At 34.3% G+C, this 24443-nt stretch overlaps 1 protein-coding gene across 1 annotated transcript in view; it reads right to left on the bottom strand.

Annotated features, from left to right (window-relative positions):
- CPS1 (carbamoyl-phosphate synthase 1) overlaps nucleotides 1-15531 on the bottom strand; it is a 134035-nt gene extending 118504 nt beyond the window's left edge. The window contains exon 1 of the mRNA XM_037849356.1: nucleotides 15311-15531. Coding sequence (XP_037705284.1) covers nucleotides 15311-15436 — 126 coding nt within the window. The 5' untranslated portion in view covers nucleotides 15437-15531. The remainder of the gene's footprint in view (nucleotides 1-15310) is intronic.
- Nucleotides 15532-24443: the final 8912 nt, after the last annotated feature.

The following is a 24443-nucleotide window of genomic DNA, read 5'->3' as shown; positions in this document are numbered from 1 at the left end:
GTTTTATTTTAGCCTATAGCCTTGGAACCAGTATTTGAGATTTCAAGCTTGAGATTTTATTTTTAAATAGTTACTATTTGTCTTCTTAGCCATTAAATTGCAAATCTTTTGGAATTACTCAGCACAAAGGAAATCACAGCAATTCATTAATTGAATATGAGCGAAGACCAAACTTCTCTGGCAGAAGTTGACTCAACATGCAAGTTCTGAATTCTGCTTTTATACCCAGCAAATCACCTTTGAATGTCACTTCTTCTAATAATCTGATGCTCTTATTCTGTATTTTATTTTGTCAATTATTATTCATCTATGTATCATTCATCAAGAGGTTTATGATTTTAAGAAGTAAAAGTAATAGTGTTAAGTATATTTCCAAAGTTTATCATATACTATTCACATGCTTATGTTGACTGTTCTTAATAAGGTTGTGTTTGTTGGAGAAACTCCCTGTATAACTCTGATAAGTCTCCCTAGTTTAAATTCCTTGGTCCAAATAATGAAAACACACTGTCAAAAAATATTTTCTACTGGAAGTAACATTTTCTGTTCTTGACGAAATCAAGTGTAAACTACATGCTTTCATAAAATAAAGGAAGGAAGGAAACATTTTCCTAGACAATATGTAACTCTGATAGAACCTAAAATAACTATACTTAGTTGGAAAACTTGAGTGTAAACTGAGAATATCAATTGTTTTCTATATACCAGATTATCTATCCTACTTTATGCCATACCTGCCTAAAATATCTTTGCTTCTATTTTTCTTTTGATTTTCTGTATTCTCTTCTCATCTAAGAATTTCAATTTGCCCAATCTCTGTGTTAGACACAATGTAATTATTTTAAAGAAAGGTAAAAATTAACATAAGTAAATTCAATTATTGTTAACCTATTCCTACAATTCTATCTGGTATTTTTCTTCCTCTCTCCATGGGACTAGTTCTGTACTTAGTTTTCTGTCTTCGAAAGATATACTTGAGAAGCATTTACTGTTGCCTGAAATAGTCCCTGAGCTTGTGTTCAATATGTCTTTTTGCTCCTTTAATTATATTTTTTGTTCTTTTTGGCAGCTTTTATAGATCTTCCAATCCTCTTTCCCGCTACACATTATATCATTACAAGCCTTCTGTTTATTGTCTATACTACCCTTTATATTCCTCTTAACTACATTGGCCTCCGATGAGTTTAAAATGATGAGGCCAATTGACTTATCTATGAAATGATGGAGGAGCTCTGAACAAAGAGCTATTATTTGGAATACCTTCTTGTAGCTAACAGTTCCCCGAATACTATTTCTTTCCGAGTCCAAAGAAATCACCTTGTTATCATCGTAAGATATTTAAGTAGCCTCAGTTATAGGAGAAAGAGGTCTATAGACTAGGAATTAGATGATAACATTAAGTTACAGTTCAAGGGCCTACTGCCAGAACACTTTGGTACTTTGAGAGCTGAACACACAAAGGAAGTCATAATGAAGAGAAGTGTGTACATTTTGTAAAATGTCAGGAAAGTAACCAAAGTTTTATATAAATGAGTTCTGCCAAATACAGGTTTTCTATCATGAAAGATAGATGGGTCTTACATGCTTAATAAAAATATACGTGTTAATAAGACAGTTTTGACAGTCAAGTCACACACATCATTGAGCTCCTGTCATGTGCCAAGCACCTTTCTAGGCTCTAAAGATAAATGGATAAATGTTCCCAGTCCCTCTGCTTCTTAAAGGAGCTAGACATGTGCATGTAAAATAGAGGAACCTTCAAGAGCATCACTGAAGCATCACGGAAACACCTTGGAGATACAAAGATAAATAAGACACCATCCTTTCCTTTGGGCCCTTCCTCTTTAATAAAAGGATTTGCTATTTCTGTTCCATCTGTGCTTCAAGTAATAAAGTTAAAATTTAAAATAATTCAAGTCAAATTTTGAACCTAAAGCCCAATATTAAAGGATTTCTTCAAGTCTTTGCTCAGATGTCACCTTCTTGGCAAGGCCTACCTGACTGCCCCCCCACCATTTAAAATTGTAAAATGTCCCCCTCAGCAGTCTTCCCACCTCCTAGTCTGCTCTCTCTCCAGAGCATTCATTACCTTCTAACATACTATATAATGTCTTCTTTATTATCTATCTTATCCCACTAGAAAATGGACTTCATGTAGGCAGAGAATTGAGTCTTTTATTCACTCAGGTGTCCCCAGCACCTGGAATAGTGCCTGACACAGAGTGGAAAATTATGTATTTTTTGTTGGATGAATAAGTGAATACATTGAGTTTTAATCTGAAAAATATAACTTATGAAAAAGAAATACTGTAAAGCATTATTTACATTCAGTTTGTAAATTTCTCTAGGTACGAATTTAAAATTAAGCAAGTAACTGAGTTGCCTTTCATTATGTTTAACGAGTAGTGTCTTTCTATAATTCCTTCTGGTCTCATATGAGAAAGAAATATGAGTGGGTAAGAAGTGGTAAAGAAGGGAAAGTTTACACCAAAACATGCATATTGAGTATGCAGCAATGTGAGTGCTCAAATACATATTGTGTAGAATTAAGACAAATATCACAATAATTCAAATAGACTGAAAGATATAAAAATGTGACAAAATGTTAAAAGTTGGTAAATATGAGTACATGAATAGGGGATGCATTGGAATTCTCTGTATTGGTTTTGTAATATTTCTGCAACTGTTATGTAAGTTTGACATTATTTTGAAATAAAAAGCTTAAGCAGAGATCATTCACATGAATTTACTAGATATTTCATATGAAAGAGAGCTGACCGTGCCTAAATTATATAGCAAATTATCTCATTTCTATTTCAGTTTGCAAATTTAGACAAAGAATGACAAAGCTCTCCTTATCCCATGCATTCTAAAACATGGGAGTCTGGGGAAAAAACACTTTATTCTTCTATTTAGTTTTAGAATGACTTCCAAAATGAATCTTGTAGGAAAATTACTGTAAATTTTTCATATTAGTCGGACAAATTTTTGCCATCGCAAATTCAACTAAACACCTAAGTTGAATTTTAAAAGATCAAAATTTCTTTTGAACCTCAAAAACTATTTACTTTAATCCCCAAAATTAATTGAATAAGTATGTTTTATTATTCGCCTTGCTGATTTGAAATTTGAGTGTAATTTGCTGCTCCCTGTCACTTAGTCATCACAAAGAAGTACTAACAATAAATTATAAGGTGAGTCTAATCTGACCCCCTCTTGGTAGAATTGAGGATTTTAATTTGGTTTGTTATCACTAGACATGGAGAAAAATTGTTCTCCTTCCAGGATATGACTACTTATGTGAGCACTACTTGCAGATGGCTACTGAATCATTCTTCATTCTTCTTCTTGACCTGGGATAAACAGTCTCAATTCTTTTAATATTTCTTTATAGCTCTTCATTTTACTTTTCATCCTTTGGGTCTTTTACTAATATTTCAATAACTTTTCTTAGGAAAACCTTCAGGTAAATTAAATTTCATGTGTAACAGAATCCACTTACTGGCCTAATTTAAATTGAAAACTCATTTTCATTATAATTCTTTATCACCAATTAAAAGCAAAGGAAATTACAAGAATTTTCTTCAACTCTTGAGATCATAGCCAATAAAAAACATTTACCTTTTAACTCATTAACTATTTTAGATTTAAGTGTCTCAAAGTCAAAGGACTACTTAGATTTTATTGCTCTTGTTGGTACCTTTCATTCGTTTTGGTTCAACCTAATCAACAATAAAATGCTGAAATACAACAAAGTATTTAGTTGTATCTACATTAGTCTTAAACTTAGTTAAAATATATTTAAATTGCTTTTATTAATCAATGTTATCAATGCTTTCTTCTCCGCTCAATATTATTTATCAACCCAAACATACATAGTTCACGAAAAGTAAAGTGGGGAGGAACTTTACCACAAAGGTGAGCAGAATATGATACTTCTATCTGGAAACCTCATTTGGTTTGGCAAATGTTTAGATTGCAGACTTTGAAAGGCAAAATAAGTATCCAATTGGGAAAAAAAATCACATAATATGCTATTCCCAAAGTAACTATTTTGCAAATTGGCTTACATGCACGTTGTCTAACTTGCAAACCAGTTCAGGATAACATTTCAGGATAAGAGCAGAGCATAACTGTCCACCCAACCAGTAGAGGAAGTTTGTAATTATGGAGTGCACAGAACTCTGGAGAAAAGCTGTGGGAAGAGCAGATGCTTTTGGGAAAGAAGAGAATTCATAGACTGTGGCCAGTCATTCCCTCTACCCTCCCCCTTTCCAATCTAGGCCATGCGTAGCCCAACACATTGGGAACTGTGACAACCTGTTTTGTGGAAGCGAAAAGGAGACAATACAAATAAAGTTGGGATGGAGAGAAAGCAATTTTGACCTTTCCATCTTTCCCTCCCAAGCCCTGCCTATTGAAATATGGATCTCACTAGTACTTTTTTTGTTGTCTGTTTGTTTTCGGCTTTGTTTTGGTTTTGATTTTATAATCTTGCATAAATTTTAGATATTAAAAATCAATTCTGCAGGTGCTTTTGAGGACTTGGGCAGGGCGGGGGGGAGGCCTTGCAGAGCCACTAGGCATGGGACCCAGGTATGCCCAAGTTCTTATCCTTGTTCAAGCCCCTCTCTTCACTGCACCTATCCAAGTCCTACCTCTTGTTACAGACCCAAGCTTGATCACTTTTGTATATTAACCAAAAAAAGTGAAGAGCTTCTCCCTTCCAAAGTTAAGGTTAAACAAAAATTGGTACTTTTAATTTATTGTCCCATATCCAAGTGTATGATTAATTTCTCAGATTAGATCATAAGCTGCACCAGACAACATCAAGGACAGAAGGCCTGCCTGCTGCGTCCATCGTGGTATCACAGGACATAACACAGTGTGTGACCCACAGTGGATGATAATTCACACCCTGGCCCAGGAAGTTAACTCTCAGGGATGGAAAGGTCAACTGCTGCTCCACAAGGGAGAAGTGACATGGGTGACTGATGACTTTGGGAACAGGAATTGAGCCAGCGTGGCTCATCCCTCCTATTCTCAATTGTACATCAAGGCGAGGTAGCTAAATTTATGTGTATGTGTGGGGGGGGAGGCAGGGGGAGAGGGGTGATCCTAAGAAATTGGTTATAAATCTAGTTCCTGTTCTCCAAACAGTTTTAACAGTAATAAAGATAATGCTTAGAACTCTGACTCCTAAGTCTTATTTCTCAATGATTATAAAATCAGAGGTTGGGGAGAAAATGTGATTACCACCTCTAAAATCCTACCAGTAGTGCAAATCTAGAAAATATCGGTTGAATGAGTGAATGAATGAATGAATACTGTCAAGAGGCAAAGATGCTGTATAAGTCTACTTAAGTTCCTCTGGGGTATAACAGATGGGCTTGTAAATCGCACTCCTGCTTTGCTCCCAGTCACTGTTTTGATGTCTCCTCTTAGGCTCTGCTCACAAAGGTGAGAAGCAATTGGCAATTTATAGCTGCAAATCTAATTCCATGTAGCTGATTTCCTGGGAGACTGAATAAGGAGATAAAGAACATCTGCTTCAATAGTATTTTTCTCTTCCATATTCCACCAGGTACAGATGTAAGTGGTTGGAGCAATTCCTATTTGTAAAGCCATTACATTATAATTAAGCTTCATTCACACTTCAGCTTAATTACTTTAGTCAGATAATCTACTGTGTAGCAGAGTACTGCTAAATGATAAAATAATGAATTCAGTAAAAGAGGAAAAGTTACCAGAAAGAAAAATATAAACATATGCTCTCCTATGCCACACCCTTCCTCCCATTACTTCTTTTAAAAACTGAAAAATTTAAACATTTATTTTTTCATTTTATACCTGATACATTAATTTTTAAATTTTAAATTCTTAATTAATTTTTCTTTTTCATTGATATGTTTTCTAAAACGTAGATATCTAATTCAATAGTTTTGTATTAGTGTTAGTTCTACAAATATTTCAAACCCAAAGATATGAAGTTCTTTGGAGGTTTAGATTCTCTTCCTTTGGCATCCTTTCCTAACATCTCCTGAGAAGAAGGGAAGACTTTCAAATCACATCTGGTTTTACCGGCTAGATAATGAAGTTACTTAAATAATTGTTCCTTCCACTAAAAATATTTCTACTTCAATACACAAAGCTAATGATTAATATTACTACTAATAGTCATCTATCTGCTTCTAGAATTTGCTGTTATATCCATTTATGCCACCACCCAAAAGAAAACTTCCTTCATCCTTTGCTATTGTCTCCTAATTGTTGTCCTGACTCCAGTCTCTCCCCATTTCTATCCATCCTATGCAGTGCAGTTAAAGTTCTCTTTTTAAAACACTTATAGGATGACACTAATCTCCTCAATCTTCAATTACCACTCAAGGTCCCTCAACTGGCCCACTTCCCATTTATGTGAAACACTTCAAACTCCCTGCCTCTCTTTGTGCGTAAATGTCCTCCGCTTTGCCTGTTTGTGTCCTGGTCACCCTTTCTGTTCCTGCTCATGGTGTCATGATATGCCCTCACAGATTAGTGGGAATTAATTGTTGAATTAATCAGAATTAATTGGCACTTTTGCTTTGCTCCCACTGCATTCATTGTGCACTTTCCATATGTCACCTTGTGTTTTAGTTGCTTAAATTATTCTTCTACCCTTTGAGATTGTGGTTCATGCTATAGGATGGAAGATGAAGGTAAAGACGGAATTGAGGCTATATGGTGATGATTGCCTAATAGATACCCCTAGACTTTCCATACCACCTAGGTATCATTTAGCTAATGTCTGCAGAAGAGTCTAGAAGATTATCTCTAATCTCTATTCTTTGCTTTCCTCATGAATTGTTTCCATTAGTAATATTAATAATTATCTTATGCTAACAGAAATCTAACCCTTCATCACTTGAGAAAAGAAAGAAACTGGGTTCGGTATATATAACCCAGTCATTCTCTTTTCTGCCTTTACTTTCACCTAAAACATTTGACAAATTTTACTCTATGAAAACAGTTAATTTGTTTTCATTCACTGATAAGGTCTTATAATTACAACACATATCTATACCAAATTAGAGCCAATGGATGCTGTCGTAGACATGGAGATGTGCCTCTCAGTAGCCCTCCAGGAAGGACCTGCTGCCCAGTCGCCAGGAGCTAATTCAGCAGTCAGCCTCCAGATGACAAGTCCCTCTGGGTCTGCCTCAGCTGCAGGGAGACACCTTGCCCCATGTCCTGCCTGGAGTAACCCAAGAATGGTGACTAAGCCAGTCAGGGCTATAAGGCCCAGCCATTTTGGACCCAACACGGGGCACTCTGATGGGCAAGAGCTCATGCCCTCACCCCAGACTGACCAAGGCTCTGTCAAGTCTGCATTGCAGTTTGACTTGCTTCCTGCCCACTTCTGCTTCCTAAATTTTCCCTTCCCAGAAGTTGATTCTGAATAGCTACCTTGCCCTCTAAATGTCATTCCAGTGTCTACTTTCAGAGAACCCAACTCAGGACAGATATTTATACCAAATAAGCCTGGATAAGAACCCATGGGCCTTGGAGAGCCCAAAGAAATGCTGTTCTGCTAGTTTTGGGGTCTCTAACTCAGTTAGAAACTACTAGATGCAAGTAGAACACTATGGGGACCTAAAGGTCCCCTTCCTTCAGGCACCCATGAAACATACCACTGTGATTACTATTCTATTTCTAGTAAGTAGACCAGACTCCAAGTGTATTTGACACAGTGGCTGAAGGTCAGTCAAGGGACTTAGGACAAAGCTAATGCTACACTCAAGTTTCCATTTGTTCAAAAGTGGATGCCACATAAGGCCATTTACTTAACTTGAGCCACTAAGCATGAGTCTAGCACACAACTGCCTAGAATGAAATTCACACACAGGCACACACAGATTTTATTACAACATCTAAAAATTTCTTGATCAACCTTGAGCCAATGTTTAAATTGTTAAGTGCAATTAATAACCAGATTATCCCTATCTCTTCAGAATTATGTCTGTTTTTTCCAACACTTGTAATTATGTTTACAAAGCATGCAAATAAGCTACGACAACAACAACAAAAGCCTAAAGATTTGTAGCCAATATGGACATCAAGAAGGAAAATGCATTAAAGCTAGTTTATACTCAGAGTTTTATATTGGAACATTAAGACATTGTGAATCTGGTACTCAGTTAGATTATAAAATAAGTAGAAAAATTTTGTTTCCTTGTTATTATACATAATTCTGAGAATTAAAGATTGAAGTTAGTAGTGTCCATGGCCTAGGAATACTAAATGTTGCTATTATCAGCAAACTTATAGGAGGAACAGCCATAATATTGTAGGTTCTATACACACATTAATATCTATAGAAGGCAGGGATTAAATAAATTAAAACTGAATTTTCCTGTGTAAATGTAACTACTCTAGTTTTAAATCTTTTATATTATAATTTTTAATACTTCATTCTCTAGATTAAATTAAAATAAATCACATAAATATGATCCCCATTTTTATACTACTTTTAAAATGGGCATTTTAAACAGATTTTAATGAACTGGACAATCTTTGGAGGCAGTGCTTTCTAATATTTGTAAAACCTGGGGTTTATTTCACAAATGATAAGTAATCATTGATGAAAATACATGTTTATGAGGATGTTTTACAGACAAATGGAAATTCCAATAATTTCTCAATGGTTATTTGTTGGTTTGTCTATTATGGACATTGCTATTTCTGTTTTGTTAGATCATGAAGTAGTTTATTTTTCCTCTAATGACATTACAAAAATGTGATACTGCAAGCAGATATGACATTTTCTCCCAAACATCTAATCTCTTTAGGGTGTTTCATTTTTCCCGAAAATTAAAATTCCTCATTAAACCTACATTTACAGGTCTATTTTCATTTCTAGTTAAGATTATTGATTAGCTTTATGGGGTCACAAATAAATGGCCAGAATTTTGCACTCTAATACTCTCAGTCTGAGACCAAGTTAAAAATAGTAAATATTTCAAAGCATTTCCCAGGGTAAGAACTACGCAATAACTACTAATGGGAGTCATACAGCTAAATTCCCCTTCAAAAAGCTTTGAAAATGTGTCCCTGGTGCTATGCTAAGATGATTTAGAGGGCTTAGTCTTAGGAACTGAGAAGACAAAATTCAAACATAATTTATAATTTAAACTATAAAATCTTTGAAACAGACTAGTGTTTTGTTATTGTTTTAGGCTTTTCCTTCACATTCAGTATCATGTCCTTAAAAATCATCAACTCATTGTTTATTTATTTCACCCCCAGCATCATTCAGTGCTTTGAGGATATTAATACTTTATTTTGAACATATTAATACTTTACTTTGAACCAATTTTTTTTTTTTTGGATCCTTTTTTTTTTCAAGATACCAGAAACAAGTCAAAATGAGACTTTTCTTAAAGTCTAAAATTGCTCACAGTGAACCCTACCATGTTAGACTTTTGCACACTTGGAGTCTAAAGAGCTATATGAGAAAGAAACAAATTGAAAATTGAAAACCAACATATTTTGTCACAAACACATGACAATATTTTTGGTGAAGCAGAAGAATTATGCCAACTATAAGTAAGAATTGTCCTAAAATATTCTACTTATAGAGTTACTAACAGTCATATTAAGCATGAATCCATAAATGATTCTTGATTTAAGCAACCTATTCTCATAATGAAAAAAAAAAAAAAAAAGGAAATCTAAGTTATGTGGCATTAAGATAAAGTGCAATGTATTAATATATAAATGGGCCCTTGGATAGGCAATAAAATTACAGCAGGAGACACAATTTAAGACATCTTGAACCAGGTTCAACAATGACTGGTATATAAACCCAAAAACAAAATGCCAAATTTAAAAATATCTGTCTCATATTTAGGGCCTGATTAAATTCTAATCAAATTTGCTACATGGATATTTTACTTTGTATGTCAACTGTAGCATCTACACATCTATGAAATGGGAAGAACAGCATTATTTTTTCTCCTAGGTGTGAGAGTTAACCAGTAAAATGTTCTGGATGTAAAGCCTCAAGGTAATTCAGCAATAAGTTTCATGAAACATTTGAATATAAGAAAGTATTGCTACAATAATCCCCGTAAGCTAGCAGTGGAAACAAAAATGATTTACTCTGGGAATTTGTCTATATTGCTGTTGAATCATTTATCTATGTAAGTTATTTGCATATCAGAAAAAATAGAGGCCCCGTGTGTTTATTTCCATTTTCACCAAGGCCTAAAGCTATATAATATATTTGATTTTCCACCTACCTGATATTTCATAGTTATCAGTTCACCTCAGTACTCACCCTCTTAAGAAATAAAATAAATCTGAGTCAAACTTTGAAAAATAGGAAGCTTAAAGCCAGAATTTATTTCAGATAATGATTACATAGATAATATGACAAACGAGTTAGAATCTTGGAATGTTTTTTATTAATAAATAAATGAAATCTTGTTTTACATTCTTGGAGTTATACTATCAAAATATGGGTATTTAAAATTCAGAATTACAACACAATTTGTGATGTCTTCAGAACATTTAATAAGACTTCCCTGTAGTTACAATGCCTGACACTTCAAGATTTCAAAGCACTGTAACAGCAGTAATCAATTAAGCCTTACAACATCCTAAGTTAACATTAAGTCATCTGTCTTTGATTAAACATTAGCCAATGATGGGGGGTAAAAATCACAAGGTTAATTTACATGAATGCTTCTATATTCTAGACTTGAATAAACAAAAGAATCAGATTCATGAGGAATCTTTATTCTGGTTATGTTTCTCATTATAAATAAAATATAATAGAAAAATTCCATTGCAAAATATGTTCATCAAGTGCAGAGTTAACAAGCACTTACTAAGCATCTGCTGCATATGACAAATTTTTCTGAGTCTGGAAGAGAGCTACAATCTTTAAGCTAACTATTATTTTACAGTGATAAATTAATATGGTCTTATATTTAGTTCTAGATCATAGAAGATATTCACTCAATAAAATCTTTAATGATCTAGCAACCCTATCCATTCATTTGTAAAAACCTCACATAGCCAATAACTTCCCTATGCAATTTAAAAGATCTATGTATGGTATCTAATGACTGAAAAAAAAAAGAATAAAGTAGCCTTGGAAATATTTTCATGTGTTGAGCATTTTAGGTCAGATGAAGAAAATCACATGCAAGCTAGAGATCGCTGGGCCCAGGACTTCCGAGCCATATTTGACCCAGGGCCCTGCAGCTTTCTTCAATCCCCGGTCATTGTAAAGAGTCTAGGAAATACCTGTTACATCAAAAGCAGTCAGTCTCCAAGCAAACTCCTGAAATCTTGAGGTAAGCTCTGGAATAATCTTAACATTGCTTAAGATGTATTGAAAACTCTCCTACACACCCCTGGGTATGAGTCTGAAATAAAAAGAAAAGCCTAACGAAGATGTGACATCAGAGAAGGTTCTCCATCTTCACAACAGTAGGAGCTAATTTCACCTCTAAGCCATCAGAAAATCTGGGCCAATTGGGCTCCAGATGCCATCAGAGGAAGAAGGATGCAGGAAGCCAAGACTGGGGCCAGTTCTCAGGCACTTTCCTAGGCATTTCCTAGTTTCTAATCCAGAGTCTGGATTAGGCAGAGGTGAGTGAGGCACCCAGGGTGCAACATTTAAGGAAGTACAGCACAACCCTGAGAGTGAGTGCCTTCTCAAAATCTGCACTCCAGGGATCTCACTCATCTCCCCTACTCTAGGCCCTGCTTGACCTTTAGTTTTCGAGAGTTTTATATCAAGAAGCTCAAAATCTCAAGGCATTGTTGATGACAAGGAAATGAGTCTATACTTTAGAAAGGGGAGGATATAAACAGCAGAGAACATCAACAAAAATATTCAAAATAGATGCTACCTCCAAATTAGAGAAATTTTGTCCAACAAAAATATGTTGAGGTGTCAATCATCCAAACTAATTCCATGACAGCTTATTTGAGATTGGAACATAATTTATTATTTGAAAAATATAGATTATCATCGACGGCCCAGCCTTAAAAGACATGCATAGGTAATAAAAGTCTAATGCAATATTCTTAAAGATGTGTGATGACCCTATTCCTACTCCCACCTCTAATATGTACAGGAGGCACCATTATAATAATGAATTCTATTCCCTGTGAGTGTCTTTAAAGCTACGACAATATACCTAATGATTTTAATTGGAGGGGTTTTTGTACTTGCCAATTTCTAATCAAATGGCATTAACTCCTCAAGATTCAGCAAAATAGATGCTTCTATGTTGGAATCAGAATATAAAATCTTAAAAAATGAAAACCTCTCAGAGAATAATGACTCCTGGGGCTGACTAGTGTCTGAAGTACCAAAGAAAAGGACACTTGGACTATTAGGTTCCTGGCTTAATTGTAACACAAGTTACTATTTTTTAAAATAAGTGGATTAATGTTAAAAGCAGTACTTATTGAACCCATTCCATTTCATAGGGAACTTAACCTTTTCAGTTTAATACCTTTGATTTCCAAATTCATTTGGATGTTAAAATAAAACTATTTTATTTTCCAAGACTTGTGGACTCAGAATTTAAAAATCTCATCCACTTATTTCCATTTATTACTCTCCCTATGATAGATATTTATTTGTTGAATCTAATGAATAAACAAATAAATGACTGCATGAATAAAATAGGCTATTAGGGTGTACAACCTGACTTTTGGACTTGAATTCACCATAGTAAAAAAAAAACATTATTTACTTCATGGTCTTTGAGCCTAATTCATTATAAGAAATATCTTCCTAGATATAGGCTTAATAATAAGGCAGAGATGAAAGAATCATAATTATAAATATTTGAGAATTCTGATCATATATTTTGTTACTGTAGTCCATGAAAACATGAGGAGACTCTGATCCAACCCTTCAACTAGGCTTTTCTACTAAAATGTATAGAAAAGAATTTTTTAAGTATTCAGTTTATGCTTTTAAAGTCTAATGGGTTTCTAAGCATCAATAACATATGATGATTCGAGTAAATCAAAAATCATTTCCTCTCTTCAGATGGCAATATCGAGGCTCAGAGAGGATACGTGAATTGCCCAAGGTCAGAGCATGAGTAACTGTAGAAGAGGGGTTAAAATCCAGATCTTTTTATTTCCAGAGTATTTTCCACAACACAGTTACAACTGACTGGATGCAATAGTGAACACTATTTCCAATACTAATAGAAAAAGCTTATGGTCTCTAAAACTTTCATATTTTATTATTCTTGATCATTTATACCCTCGGTATCAGCTTTCTTTAAAATACAAAGCACATTGAAATCCCTTTCTCCTCCCTCTTATAAAGTGAAATATAACTGAGTCTATTTGCAAGGTATGCTCTATAAACATTGACCACAAACAAATACACAAGAAAGGGCCACATAAAAGTACAAGTGCGTCACCAAGGGCTTCAAAACCACCTGCTCACTCTGTCACCAAGGGGAGAGTAAGAGTGACCTCCAAAGACATTGAAAAAGCAATCTGATTTTCAGGGCAATCCTTATAGATCCGATCATAGGGTATCTTTCACAATCCATTCACTATCTCCAAATAACTATAAGGCTAATAACCTTTAGTGACTATTCTTACTGCCCCTCACTGACCATTATGTAACTACATCCTAATGATTTTAACTATGATGCCCATGTAAAAAGAGTAAATTTGGATATATCTTTCTAAGAGAGTTGAGTTTTTAAAATGAAGACAGGAAGAAAACTAGGTAGAGGACTGTTTAAAAATAAGTGAATAATAACATAATCTCCCTTGGACTGCTATATAGAATTTTAATTCACTACGGTTAAGTTCCAGAGCTTCTATTTTTCATGACAGGCATTCCTTCAAATCTCTGGTCAGTAATGACTGAGTGTGAGTAATGACTTACACCCTGCAATGATGGCTTATTCCTTCTTCAAATTTGTCATTCTTAGCTGCGAACTGTGGCAGTCCCTTAAAGCAGACCTGCCACCTTGAGCTGGCAGAATTATTTTCAACATAGTCCATCCTCATAATTAGACCTTTTTTTGTGGTGGTTTTACTTGTGGTTGTTGTATAGAGCATGGATTATGATCCTGAAGGCTTGGCTTCTAATCTCAGTCACATCTTAAGTAGTCACTCAATTTCTCTGTTTTTGGTATCTAATGGAGACACATCTATCCCTACCTTCTCCGGGAAACTTTAATGAGAAGAAACACATATTCCAAGTGACACAATGTTGAAGTCTTAGAAGACAATATAACCCTAAGTAATTTTATTTCCATGACTATTTATTTTCTCTGAGGTGGTATGTGAGGATCCTGAAATATTACTAACGTTAAACTTAAACCAAATATTCATCTTCATAGGTTCTATCTAGCCACAGTATCTTTAATAATAGTTTAGAAAATATCTCCTTTTCAACTCTTGCTACAATTCAACTGAATCCAAGAAAATGGTTGTTCCTGAGTGTCTTAATTTAAAAGAGTAATTTCTAGGGTTCTTGTTAGGATCATCTCGATGTGAAAGGCTGAAATTGTTAAACATGCCAGCCTCTAATGCTACCATATGTATTCTCTCCTATTTCCTGGGGCCTTGGACTATCACTCTCTCACCTCTCACTCTTCTCTCCCTCTTGGCATCTCCATCTCCCCCTCTCTCTCTGCTCCTCTGCTTCTCTTTCCTTGTCTCCCCCACTCTCTTCCTTTCCTTTTATCCCCCATTCTTTTCCCACTCCTATCAGTGGGGGGCAGAAGAAGAGGAGAGAAGGAAAAAAGTAAGGTAGTATCTCTAATATGACCTGGAAATATCAAAATAATATAGATATGTTCTGCCCAAATTTCTTTCAAAAGCTTTCCATTTCAGATGAGAAAATTTTCCAGTGAAGCAACACAGAACAGGAACTTAAGACACTAGACCCTGTGATATGGCTCACACAAGTATAAGCAGCTCTATTTTTTGAACCCAAACTGTGAGCAATAGTGTCTGGGCACTGAGAGAGACCTGATAGCTTATTAAAATACTTGTTCTCTGAACAGTACACTTATATTTTACATGTTCACAAGAATTGTGAACCTTTTTTATATTGGATGAAAATTGCTGCAATTGTAAGTCAGAGCAGATAAAATGAGCATTTGCTAAATCAGTAGGTTCTATAATAAAGCAAGTGTTAATAAATTAACATTTCACGGCCACCTTCAAATCTATATCTGCTTTGTGGTAAGTGACATCTTTGCTACACTGCCAAACTACACCCATAAAATTTTATCAAAAGGAATGAATGTGGGAATATTACCTTGACAGAAAGGAGCCTGACGCCAGGTCTTGAAAATTTCCATTGACTATATGCAGTCACATTGGTAAAGCCAAAACCAGCCTTCAGGGTCTTCACCACTTTGCAAGCTGTCAAAATCCTTGTCATTTTGAAGATGTTGATTTGTGACTAAAATTAAATAAAATTACATATATTTCATGAAATATTTGTTATAGGATCTTTTAATTAATGTGAAAGAAAGCTGGGGGTGGGGGAGGAGGTACAGTCGGGTGTTTACAGCTGACTGCACAGGGATCTTTGAATTTCCTTCATTCTGTCATTAAATGTCTCCAACCATGGCTCCTCCTTCTCTTTAACCCCTCCTCCTGAGGTAATGTCCAGAGATGTTCCATGCACATGTAAGAAAAGTTGCAACATATCAAATATTACCTTCTCCTGCTGAAGTAATTCTAGTGTTGTAGAAAACCAGTCATCCATCAAAGGAATTGCTTATGCAGCTGAATAGAATGACCTAGACACTGTGGACAATCTCAGGAATATCACTTACCCTAAAGAGTAGCAACTTGCTAATAATGCTAAGGATCAAAGTCTTTTACTTGTATTAGATGAGATGCCTAATTTGCTTCAAAAGAGAATTGAGATCCACAAAGAAACCTGAAGGCTTGCCAAGATACTGGAAACCACACATAGTAAAATAAGACATTAAAATAAGCTTTTCTCCACAAATATAGAATAAACCTATCTATATTACATTTTCTGGGTTAATAAAGCAATATATTACATTTTTACATTACAATACTTTGTTTTGCATCCCAAATTGTAAAGCAAACAGCAATATCAAGCAAAACACAAATGTAGCAAAGTAGCTTAATAATCCCTCTAAGTCTCTTAAATTTATCAGACAGACAATGGCAAACACTGACTATAATATAAGTACTATTCCTAAATCAGATTTTCTTTACTTATTAAAATGTTACTTATAAAATTCCCAAAATTTGAGCATTCAAGTTTTAATCTGCATTGGAATTGACTCACTTAATCCTTCAATTCAACATGTTTAATCAAGTGGCCACAGGTTCTCATTGGTGGGTGGAAGCTCTCACTTAAATCATGAGGCTACATACAACAGGGAGTATTACAGGGTTATCCTTTGGCAGCCTTGCAAAGGAGGCCAAGAAATAAAGGCTCATTCAAAGGCTTTCCATCTGTCAGGAAAGATGACAAGTGGCACATAGATTGCAAATTTCTCTGACATAGACCAAAGTTGGATGGGGTATGAGAGGGAGAAGGGGACTTTCTAAAAAGGAACAAAGTTTAAGCTGAATCTTTTTCTGTCTTGCTTAATGTATTCATGTGCAGACATTTTCTGAGATCAAACTACTGCTGCACAGCTTAGGGTGATAGAAAGCTGAACAAGAGTCTAGTGTAGGTAAATAATTACTAAAATAAGTAATGTCACAGGAGTGTGTCCAAATACAATGGCAAAATAAACAAACAAGTGAAAATAAATAAGGAAAGTTAAATTTCACCTTTGCATGTGCCACAAAATTTAAGTATAGGATTACATTGAATCATGATATCTTATCAGATGTTTAAGAGTTCATCAGGTAGATAGAGGGCAAAATATAATGCATAAGGGACAGTGTGTGCAACAGCATCGACATATGAAATAATATAGTATAAATATTACAGTATAAAATTAAAGTATAAATATATAATATATATACTTTTACATATATTATAAACATCATAGTTTATTAAAATGTGTGTGTGTGTGTATATATGTATGTATTTTAAAGAAACAGTGAGAAAAAGCCTAGAATGCAGGGTGAGCAGGAAACATATCAACCTTGTGTGCCTTCAAAAGTTTGGCCTTAACCGGTGAATGATATTCATGGTAATAACGGAAGTGTTCTGAGCAGGAAATAAAGGTGAAATTTGTGCTAAAGAAAGATCATGGAAAATGAATTGGAGGATGAAATTGGAGGGAGGGAAATTACCAGCTTAGAAACTTGAGGACTCAGAAGCAATGAATACTGGCTTGTGACCTTGGTCCAATTCTAGCTTAGGCCTTGGTCTCATCACTTGTCTCTGTGTGTGTGTGTGTGTGTGTGTGTGTGTGTGTGTGTGTGTGAGTGTGTGTAAAATAGAGTTAGGGTTGTATTTTTCTAATTAGAAAAAAAGATATGTTCATTATGGAAAATTTTCAAAATGCAAAATATATTTAAATCAGTTATGTCCCATTATCCAAAAGTAACCATGTAGTGAACATTGTAATATATTCCCTCTCTTCATTCCTTACATGTTAATTAAACATGACATTTGGGGTGCTGAGGAGTACAGAACTTGAACAAGCAAAAGACATTAGAAAATGACTTCATAAACATTATGAACTACACATGGTTTTCCAGACAGAGATCAACAACTCTAGAATTCCATGACTCTAAAGTCTAAAAAGAAACATGGGCTCAAGAGTTATAATGGGCTTTCATTTTTCTCATTAAATGGTCCTGTACGCAGGCTATGGCTCATGTTTCTTGTCACCAGAAAAAGAGGGGAGGGAGCAGATTTGGAAAATTTGGTTAAATATTCTATATTAGAGACTTAGGAAATTCATCTGCTCTGATTCCACAATCATCTTGGAGATTGTAAAGAACAATAAATAAAGTGGTGAGGAGTTTCAGAGACTTGAGTACTCAAGATAGACTGAAATCTATGACCAAATTGAAAAAAAAATTATTACATTAGTGAGGGAGTTTTCATTAGGATCTATCAAAGGAGCGAGGTGATAAAAGATGATTGGTAGAAAACATTAAAGCTAGATGTGAAAAACTTAGTGGAAATGTCACACTTTTATGAGAGGTTTGGTTTTTTTTTTTCAAAACATTTTAAAGAAAGCGTTTTTCACTGGAATAATTTTTTTTTTTCTGTAAGAGCACATTTACAGAGTCCATCCCTTACAGAAACTGTCTACACACAACTGTCGGCACACAGCAGGCATGCATGCTTGCCAGGGGGAATCTGTGAATTAGAAAATGTAATTTGTATGAACCAGTTCATTAAGGGCCCTCCAATCCTATAAGTCATCACGAATTAAAACAAAATATTTTATATGGGTTTAACCCCTCTTTTCCAATAAGGTACATTTATCACAGCAATCACTGTTTATAGCACTGTGCTATTTCCATTAGATTGTACAATCTATGCGGAGAATTTAAAACTAAAAACTCTAATTTTGATGAAGTGAGGAACATTCTAGTACTTTTTAATTTAATGCTGGGAAAGTGTTTTATTTCCTCCATCAATTGGGAAAATTTTGAATATATATAGATACAGATGGATATAGAGATGATCAGATAGATAGATAATTAGATAGATGAAAATATTCTTAAATAATATAGTTATTTAGCACTTCTTAAGAGGAAAAGAAGTATTCAGCCTTCCAAATCCTCAGAGCACTTAATCTGATAAATTTGTCATCCCTGGTATTGAAAACAGTAATACATCAAGTACTTAGAGGAATTAATTTTCATTAGATATTTAAAGAAATTTGGAAAATAGAAAAAATTAAATAAAGGAAAAATAGCCACCCTCAGCCCGTACTTCAAACATAAATTCTGCTAATATTTTAGGGTATTTCCTTCCAGCATTTTTTCCTTTTCGTAGGTCACAGTTTTGAAAACTGTGATCAACTTGTATTATGCTTTGTCAATTAACATTATATTGAAAGTATGTCCAATATTATTACATCTTCTTTAAAAATCTTAATTGGAATGTCTGCAAAATATTCCATTTTCATTGTTTATGTTGTTGCTACTACAAAGCATATCAATATTACCAATTTTGATCAATATTGTCAAATTTTCTTCCAAAGAAAATGTACCCATCTACATACCAACTGCAATATATGAGTTGCAATATGTAGATCCTCATCAACATTAGGTATTATCTTTTTTTTTATTTGCTTATTTGAGAACAAATATGGTATTTTGCTTTCATTTACATTTTAAATTACTAGTGAGGCTAAACACGTTCATACGCTTTTAATCAGTTCTATTCTATTTTTCAACTGCTGATTACTTACTTTTTTGTTGTTTACTTACTTTTGTTGTTGCTTACTTTACTTACATTTATATTAATGTTGAAGAAAACCTTTTCAAAGGAAGCAAAAAACGACACTAATTGAAAGCATTTATATGTACTAAGTATCCTCTTCCTTTGGAAAACCCATTGATATAACTAAAGGGAGGCCTGATACCAACTGGGAAAAATGAGACCAACTCATCCAGGAGAATAAAGACCCCAAGTTTTAGAATGAAGAGAAGATAGTGATGTTAGTAATTCCTTCTGAAAAACTACAGAACTGTCAACTGCCCTCTAAAAGTATTTTTCTAGATAATGAATCAGAAACAACTTTATGGAAATGACGCATCTATCAATATGTCTTTAATATAGCAAGTATTCAAGAGATGCTTCTGGAAAAATTGAGTGAATGAATTCCTGATCAGTGATGCCTATTTAAGCAGGAACAAATACAATTATTTCAGACAGGGATGAAAGGAAATAAAGATGCTTAGAAATAGGAAAAGAGATCCTCAATTAAGAATTCTACAAAAAGTTATTTTAAAGAGACAAATTTAAAGCAAGAAATAAGTTATATCTGGAAAGCAAATAATTTCAGAGGAAAAGAGATGCAACAACACCCAAAGAAAGTTTTACTATTTTGTGTTTGAGAAGAGATGCATGAAAATAGAATATAAAAGGTGGAAGTGCATATTACAGTTCAATTCTACATTTTTACTAGCCTAATTAATATAACAAGGAACACTCTCACAAGTGAGGATATAGACAAAGAAGGCCACTCTTTGAAGGAATGTGATGTGGCTATTTTATCCACATAAAGTCATATACTTTCTCCTATCACAGATTTAGGAAAGCTGGTAGAAAGTTTTCTCAGAAGAATTTGGCCAAGGAGAAGACTTAAAGTTGTTTGAACATCTAACTAATATATCAAAGATCAATAATGACAATAGACAGAGATTAGGCTGTTAGATGTTGGAGCATTTAAATAACCAGATGTCTTTGGAAAGCCAATCAAGTAAGAAACATCCATTGAGATTCAACTGGCATTTTGAGGGGTAGAAAGTGAGGAACCAATTATGATGAATGTGCTTATCAAGCTAACATTTAATAACATAAAGGTTGAAGTAATACAAAGGAAGGTGAAAAATGCACCTGGAAAAGAGGCCTTGTAAGAATGGCTTCACATATTTAAATCCAAAGCACCTGTGATTTATATCTTGGGATAATAAAAATAGCTATCATTTATAAAACCCCATTTGAAAATACCTTAAAGAGAACAAGTTAGTCAGGACAAGCAGCGTGTATTTATGAAGAACAAATCTTGTCATACTAATTTCTGCCTTAAAAAAAATTCATTGCCACTAGACCAAGTGGAAATGTTGGATGAAATCTACTTTAATTCAAGAACACTGAGTATATATTCTAGACCAATATTAGGTGCATACACATTTGCTGGAGAACGTGCATGAGTGAGTTACTGCAAACATAAGAGGACATAGTAAAGCTTGTTATGTTTGTAGGATGAAAAGAACAGAGGGGACAGAAAGTTGATTCAGAATTCACTGTGACCTTGGCAACTGAAGGTATAGTCAAACACAAGCAGCAAAGTGCCAGCAAAATGAGGTCAAGTGTAAGTTGATCCACAAAGAAGAAAAACAAGCAGTTTTTGCAAGTTGTAGAGCAGATTATATGAACATAGTTCAAAAAACATAAGTACCTGTCACAAAGTATAGGAAGCTGTCCAAAGTCAGTCATGGTAACCCGAAGCAGGAAATATTAAAAATCAGATATATAGATAAATATGTATCAATATTTAGATAAATACTCAATATTTCAAATTCTACATTTAATATTAGCCTAAGCATTTTCTTAAGATTTGGCTAAACCTGCCTACAACATTAAGTTCACAAAATAGAATGACTAAATCATTAGGCAATTGTTCATTCTAAAGAGGAAATTATTTCTAAGAAAGAGTAAAAAAATTAATTCAAAATCAGCCTTTTTTTGCACAGTGGTCATCATTGCAACAAACCATCTTATAATGTGCAGAACAGAACAAACAGCTCTGATGGGCTTGTTGTCTTAACTTTAACTCAGGGTAAATACAAATGATTTTGCAAGGCTCTGAAGAGCAGCCCTGACCATGCGGAGATCTTATCTATGGTAGTGTAGGTAGTGTGCCAGGACAGCACTGGACTCTCTTAAAATTAAACACATTTGTAAATCACAGTGAAGCAAGTTGTGCAATATGTCTTGAAGTTGCTGACCTCGTGAAGTAAGGAGCACATGGAATGACGTGGAGAACTTTTATTTTTTTTTAACTAAAACAGGTTACTTACGCACATTTCTATCCCACCCCCTTTTATAGATCATTTGGTACATCAAATCAAATTTCTCCCCTGGCCTCCAAGTCTCAGAAAAATTTGGTCCAGAAAGATGAATTAGGCCCTCCTGGCCATCAGGCCACTGCTCTCACAATCATTAAATTCTATCTTCCTATAATTTTATTGTAGGTCCCTATGAATAGACCACACAGCTATTTTTTTACTCCAGATATGCAGATTTCTGACTTGAGTCATTGTAAGGCAGGGATGACATTTTTTAATTACATAGAGGCTAAAGTGTTTTGGAGAAAAAATCAATGCTCTCAAACGAAAAAGAAGAGGAATGAGATGGAGAAGAGGAGGAGAAAAGAAGGAAAGAGAAACAGAATCCAACATCCTGAGCCTTCAACTTCTGCAAGCTGCTAAAGATTAGGCAAAGGGACCTACTTGGATTTCAACTACTAACATACTTCTGGGTGTTGAAGAATTAAATATTTCATCTGGTATTGTTTATGTGTTGTCATTTATTTTTAACTTGACTCCAGGAAGACCATATTCAGCTGATAGAAAGAGGAAATGTTTAATGCTGTTGCTAATTGTACTTGGGTTAGGGAATGGATTATTTTAAGAGAAGCTTCTCGAAATCTTTCTGAACTTGAAATATTCTTGAAATCATTCTGAAATAACTATCAGAAAGTTGAAAACTTTAGCGGAGTTTCAAAAACTTATTTTTAAAAGTAAATTCACTGGGACTAGAAGTTGAGGTCAAACAACCATGATAAAAATCCTGGAAAAAGAATAACTATACCTATTGTAAAAAGTAAAGCATATGAAAGTAATAAAAAATGATGGAGAAAGTTTTAGCATTCTGTTAGTTTTCTGGATGCTATACCAATGTGTAACTTGGAAAAAGAAAGGCTTGTAAGGTCAGAATAATATTTGTACTAAAAATGGTAACTGCATTCCTCAAGTTGTTAAAGACCCTGGCCCAAGAAGCCAGTCGTCCGTAACTGTCTGGTTTTTCGCATGATTTAGCAATATCAATTAGTACTTGGTTAATTAATCAGCATTTCCTTGATTATATAACCCACATAAATTCTAACAAGATAGATGCAGGACGTAGGTGTGATATATGAATATGAAGACCCAGTTATAAAATAGTTTCACTCCAAACAAAGCTCAAGGATTCTCCCCCCACCAAAAAAAAAAAAAAAAAAAAAATCCATTCTCCCAATTTTCAGAGAGATAATATTGCACATTCTCTAGAAAAATTGACTGTGTGATAAACCTTTAAGTAAAAGACAAGTCTTTTATTAGGATATATTTTTTTCTTGTCTTCCTATCATATGATACAATTCAAGGGCTTAAAACCTAATAAAATTAACGGAGACCTTCAGCTAAGGATCTTTAGTAATATAGTTTGATTTTTCCATTTGCATACAAATCAGGAAACCTCTAATGATGTCCAATGCTGGATCCTTCCACAAACACTATAAGAAAAGAATTGCTATCTACCGGACTATATAACTCTTTCACTTTTACTTCCACTTTTAATATGCAGGGTAAGAAAAATGGGAAATTTCTTTATTATGAAAATATCCTAATCCTTGTTTTGATCATATTAAAAAGCAAATTGAAAAATTACAGTGAACTGGAAAATCAGAGAGCTCAGAAAAGGAAAGAAACTTTTTTAATAACACCAAATTAAGGTCCTGAATTGTTCGCATTTTTGCAAATTGCCTCTGCTGCTAACTCTGTGCTTAGAGGCCAGAATCAATTTCAATGAAAATCACATTTTTAAGGAGGAACTGTGCTTTTTTTAATTATGTTTATCTTTATATGAAAGTTTTAGTTTGTGGTTTTAACTGACAAAACGTCAGCAAATATGTCCACTGATACCATAATTTTTTTAATCATTGTTTTCAGTCCTCGGAGTTTTTAAGTAGAAGCTTTGGCACAACTTCTAGGCAGAAACAATGGTTTGGAACAGGGATGGTAACAGGCAGAGATCGCTCTAGAACGCTGAAAGTCAAACCTGGCTTCTGGCAGAGAGCAGGATCATCCATTGGGACAGTCAAGTTCTTAATGTAATGTTCTTTCACCACCCTTCTAGGAGGGCAGCTAGATAGATGCCAATGAATCTTATCAGTCCTTGTCTCTACTTTTTTTTCCTTTTCTTCCTCACCCTGCCACACAATTTCCCCAGAGAAAATAATTATGACATGAAAGAAAGGGTACATGGAACAAGACAAAAGAAAAAGAATGTCAAAGAAGATGGTGTGGCTATAAAGCAATACATTTTAAATGTGGAAATAAATCTTACAGTGGCTTGACACATTGCCAATCTTGTCACAGATCACACAACGTCTCTCTATCAAAGTTTTCTATTTATAAAAGTGAGTTAATAAGGAAAATTACATGGGATAATTAAGAAAACTGGTTATGAATCATTTAGCCATCATAAAACGATGTAATATTTTAACTGGTGAAGATATTTGAAGCTAAACATTTGTTGGACTGATTTTCTCATTTTGTCTATATCCTGTGATTCCTTCAAGACCATGCAAAATCATTCTTTCTTTATAAATTATACACACATTTTCTCTATACCATATATACCCTCCTGATTAAAACTATTTAATGGTTATGCATTGGTTACTGACTATGTGCAAAGCAAAAAATATATAGTACCTATACTTTTCCAAAGCTTTAAGTTATTTTATGCATCACTCATATAGTGTGATACT

The sequence above is a fragment of the Choloepus didactylus genome, chromosome 9 (assembly GCF_015220235.1).
Source record: "Choloepus didactylus isolate mChoDid1 chromosome 9, mChoDid1.pri, whole genome shotgun sequence".
In the NCBI taxonomy this organism is placed as follows: domain Eukaryota; kingdom Metazoa; phylum Chordata; class Mammalia; order Pilosa; family Megalonychidae; genus Choloepus; species Choloepus didactylus.
The sequence above is the reverse complement of the archived record's forward strand: the minus strand, read 5'-3'. Positions and strand labels throughout refer to the sequence as shown.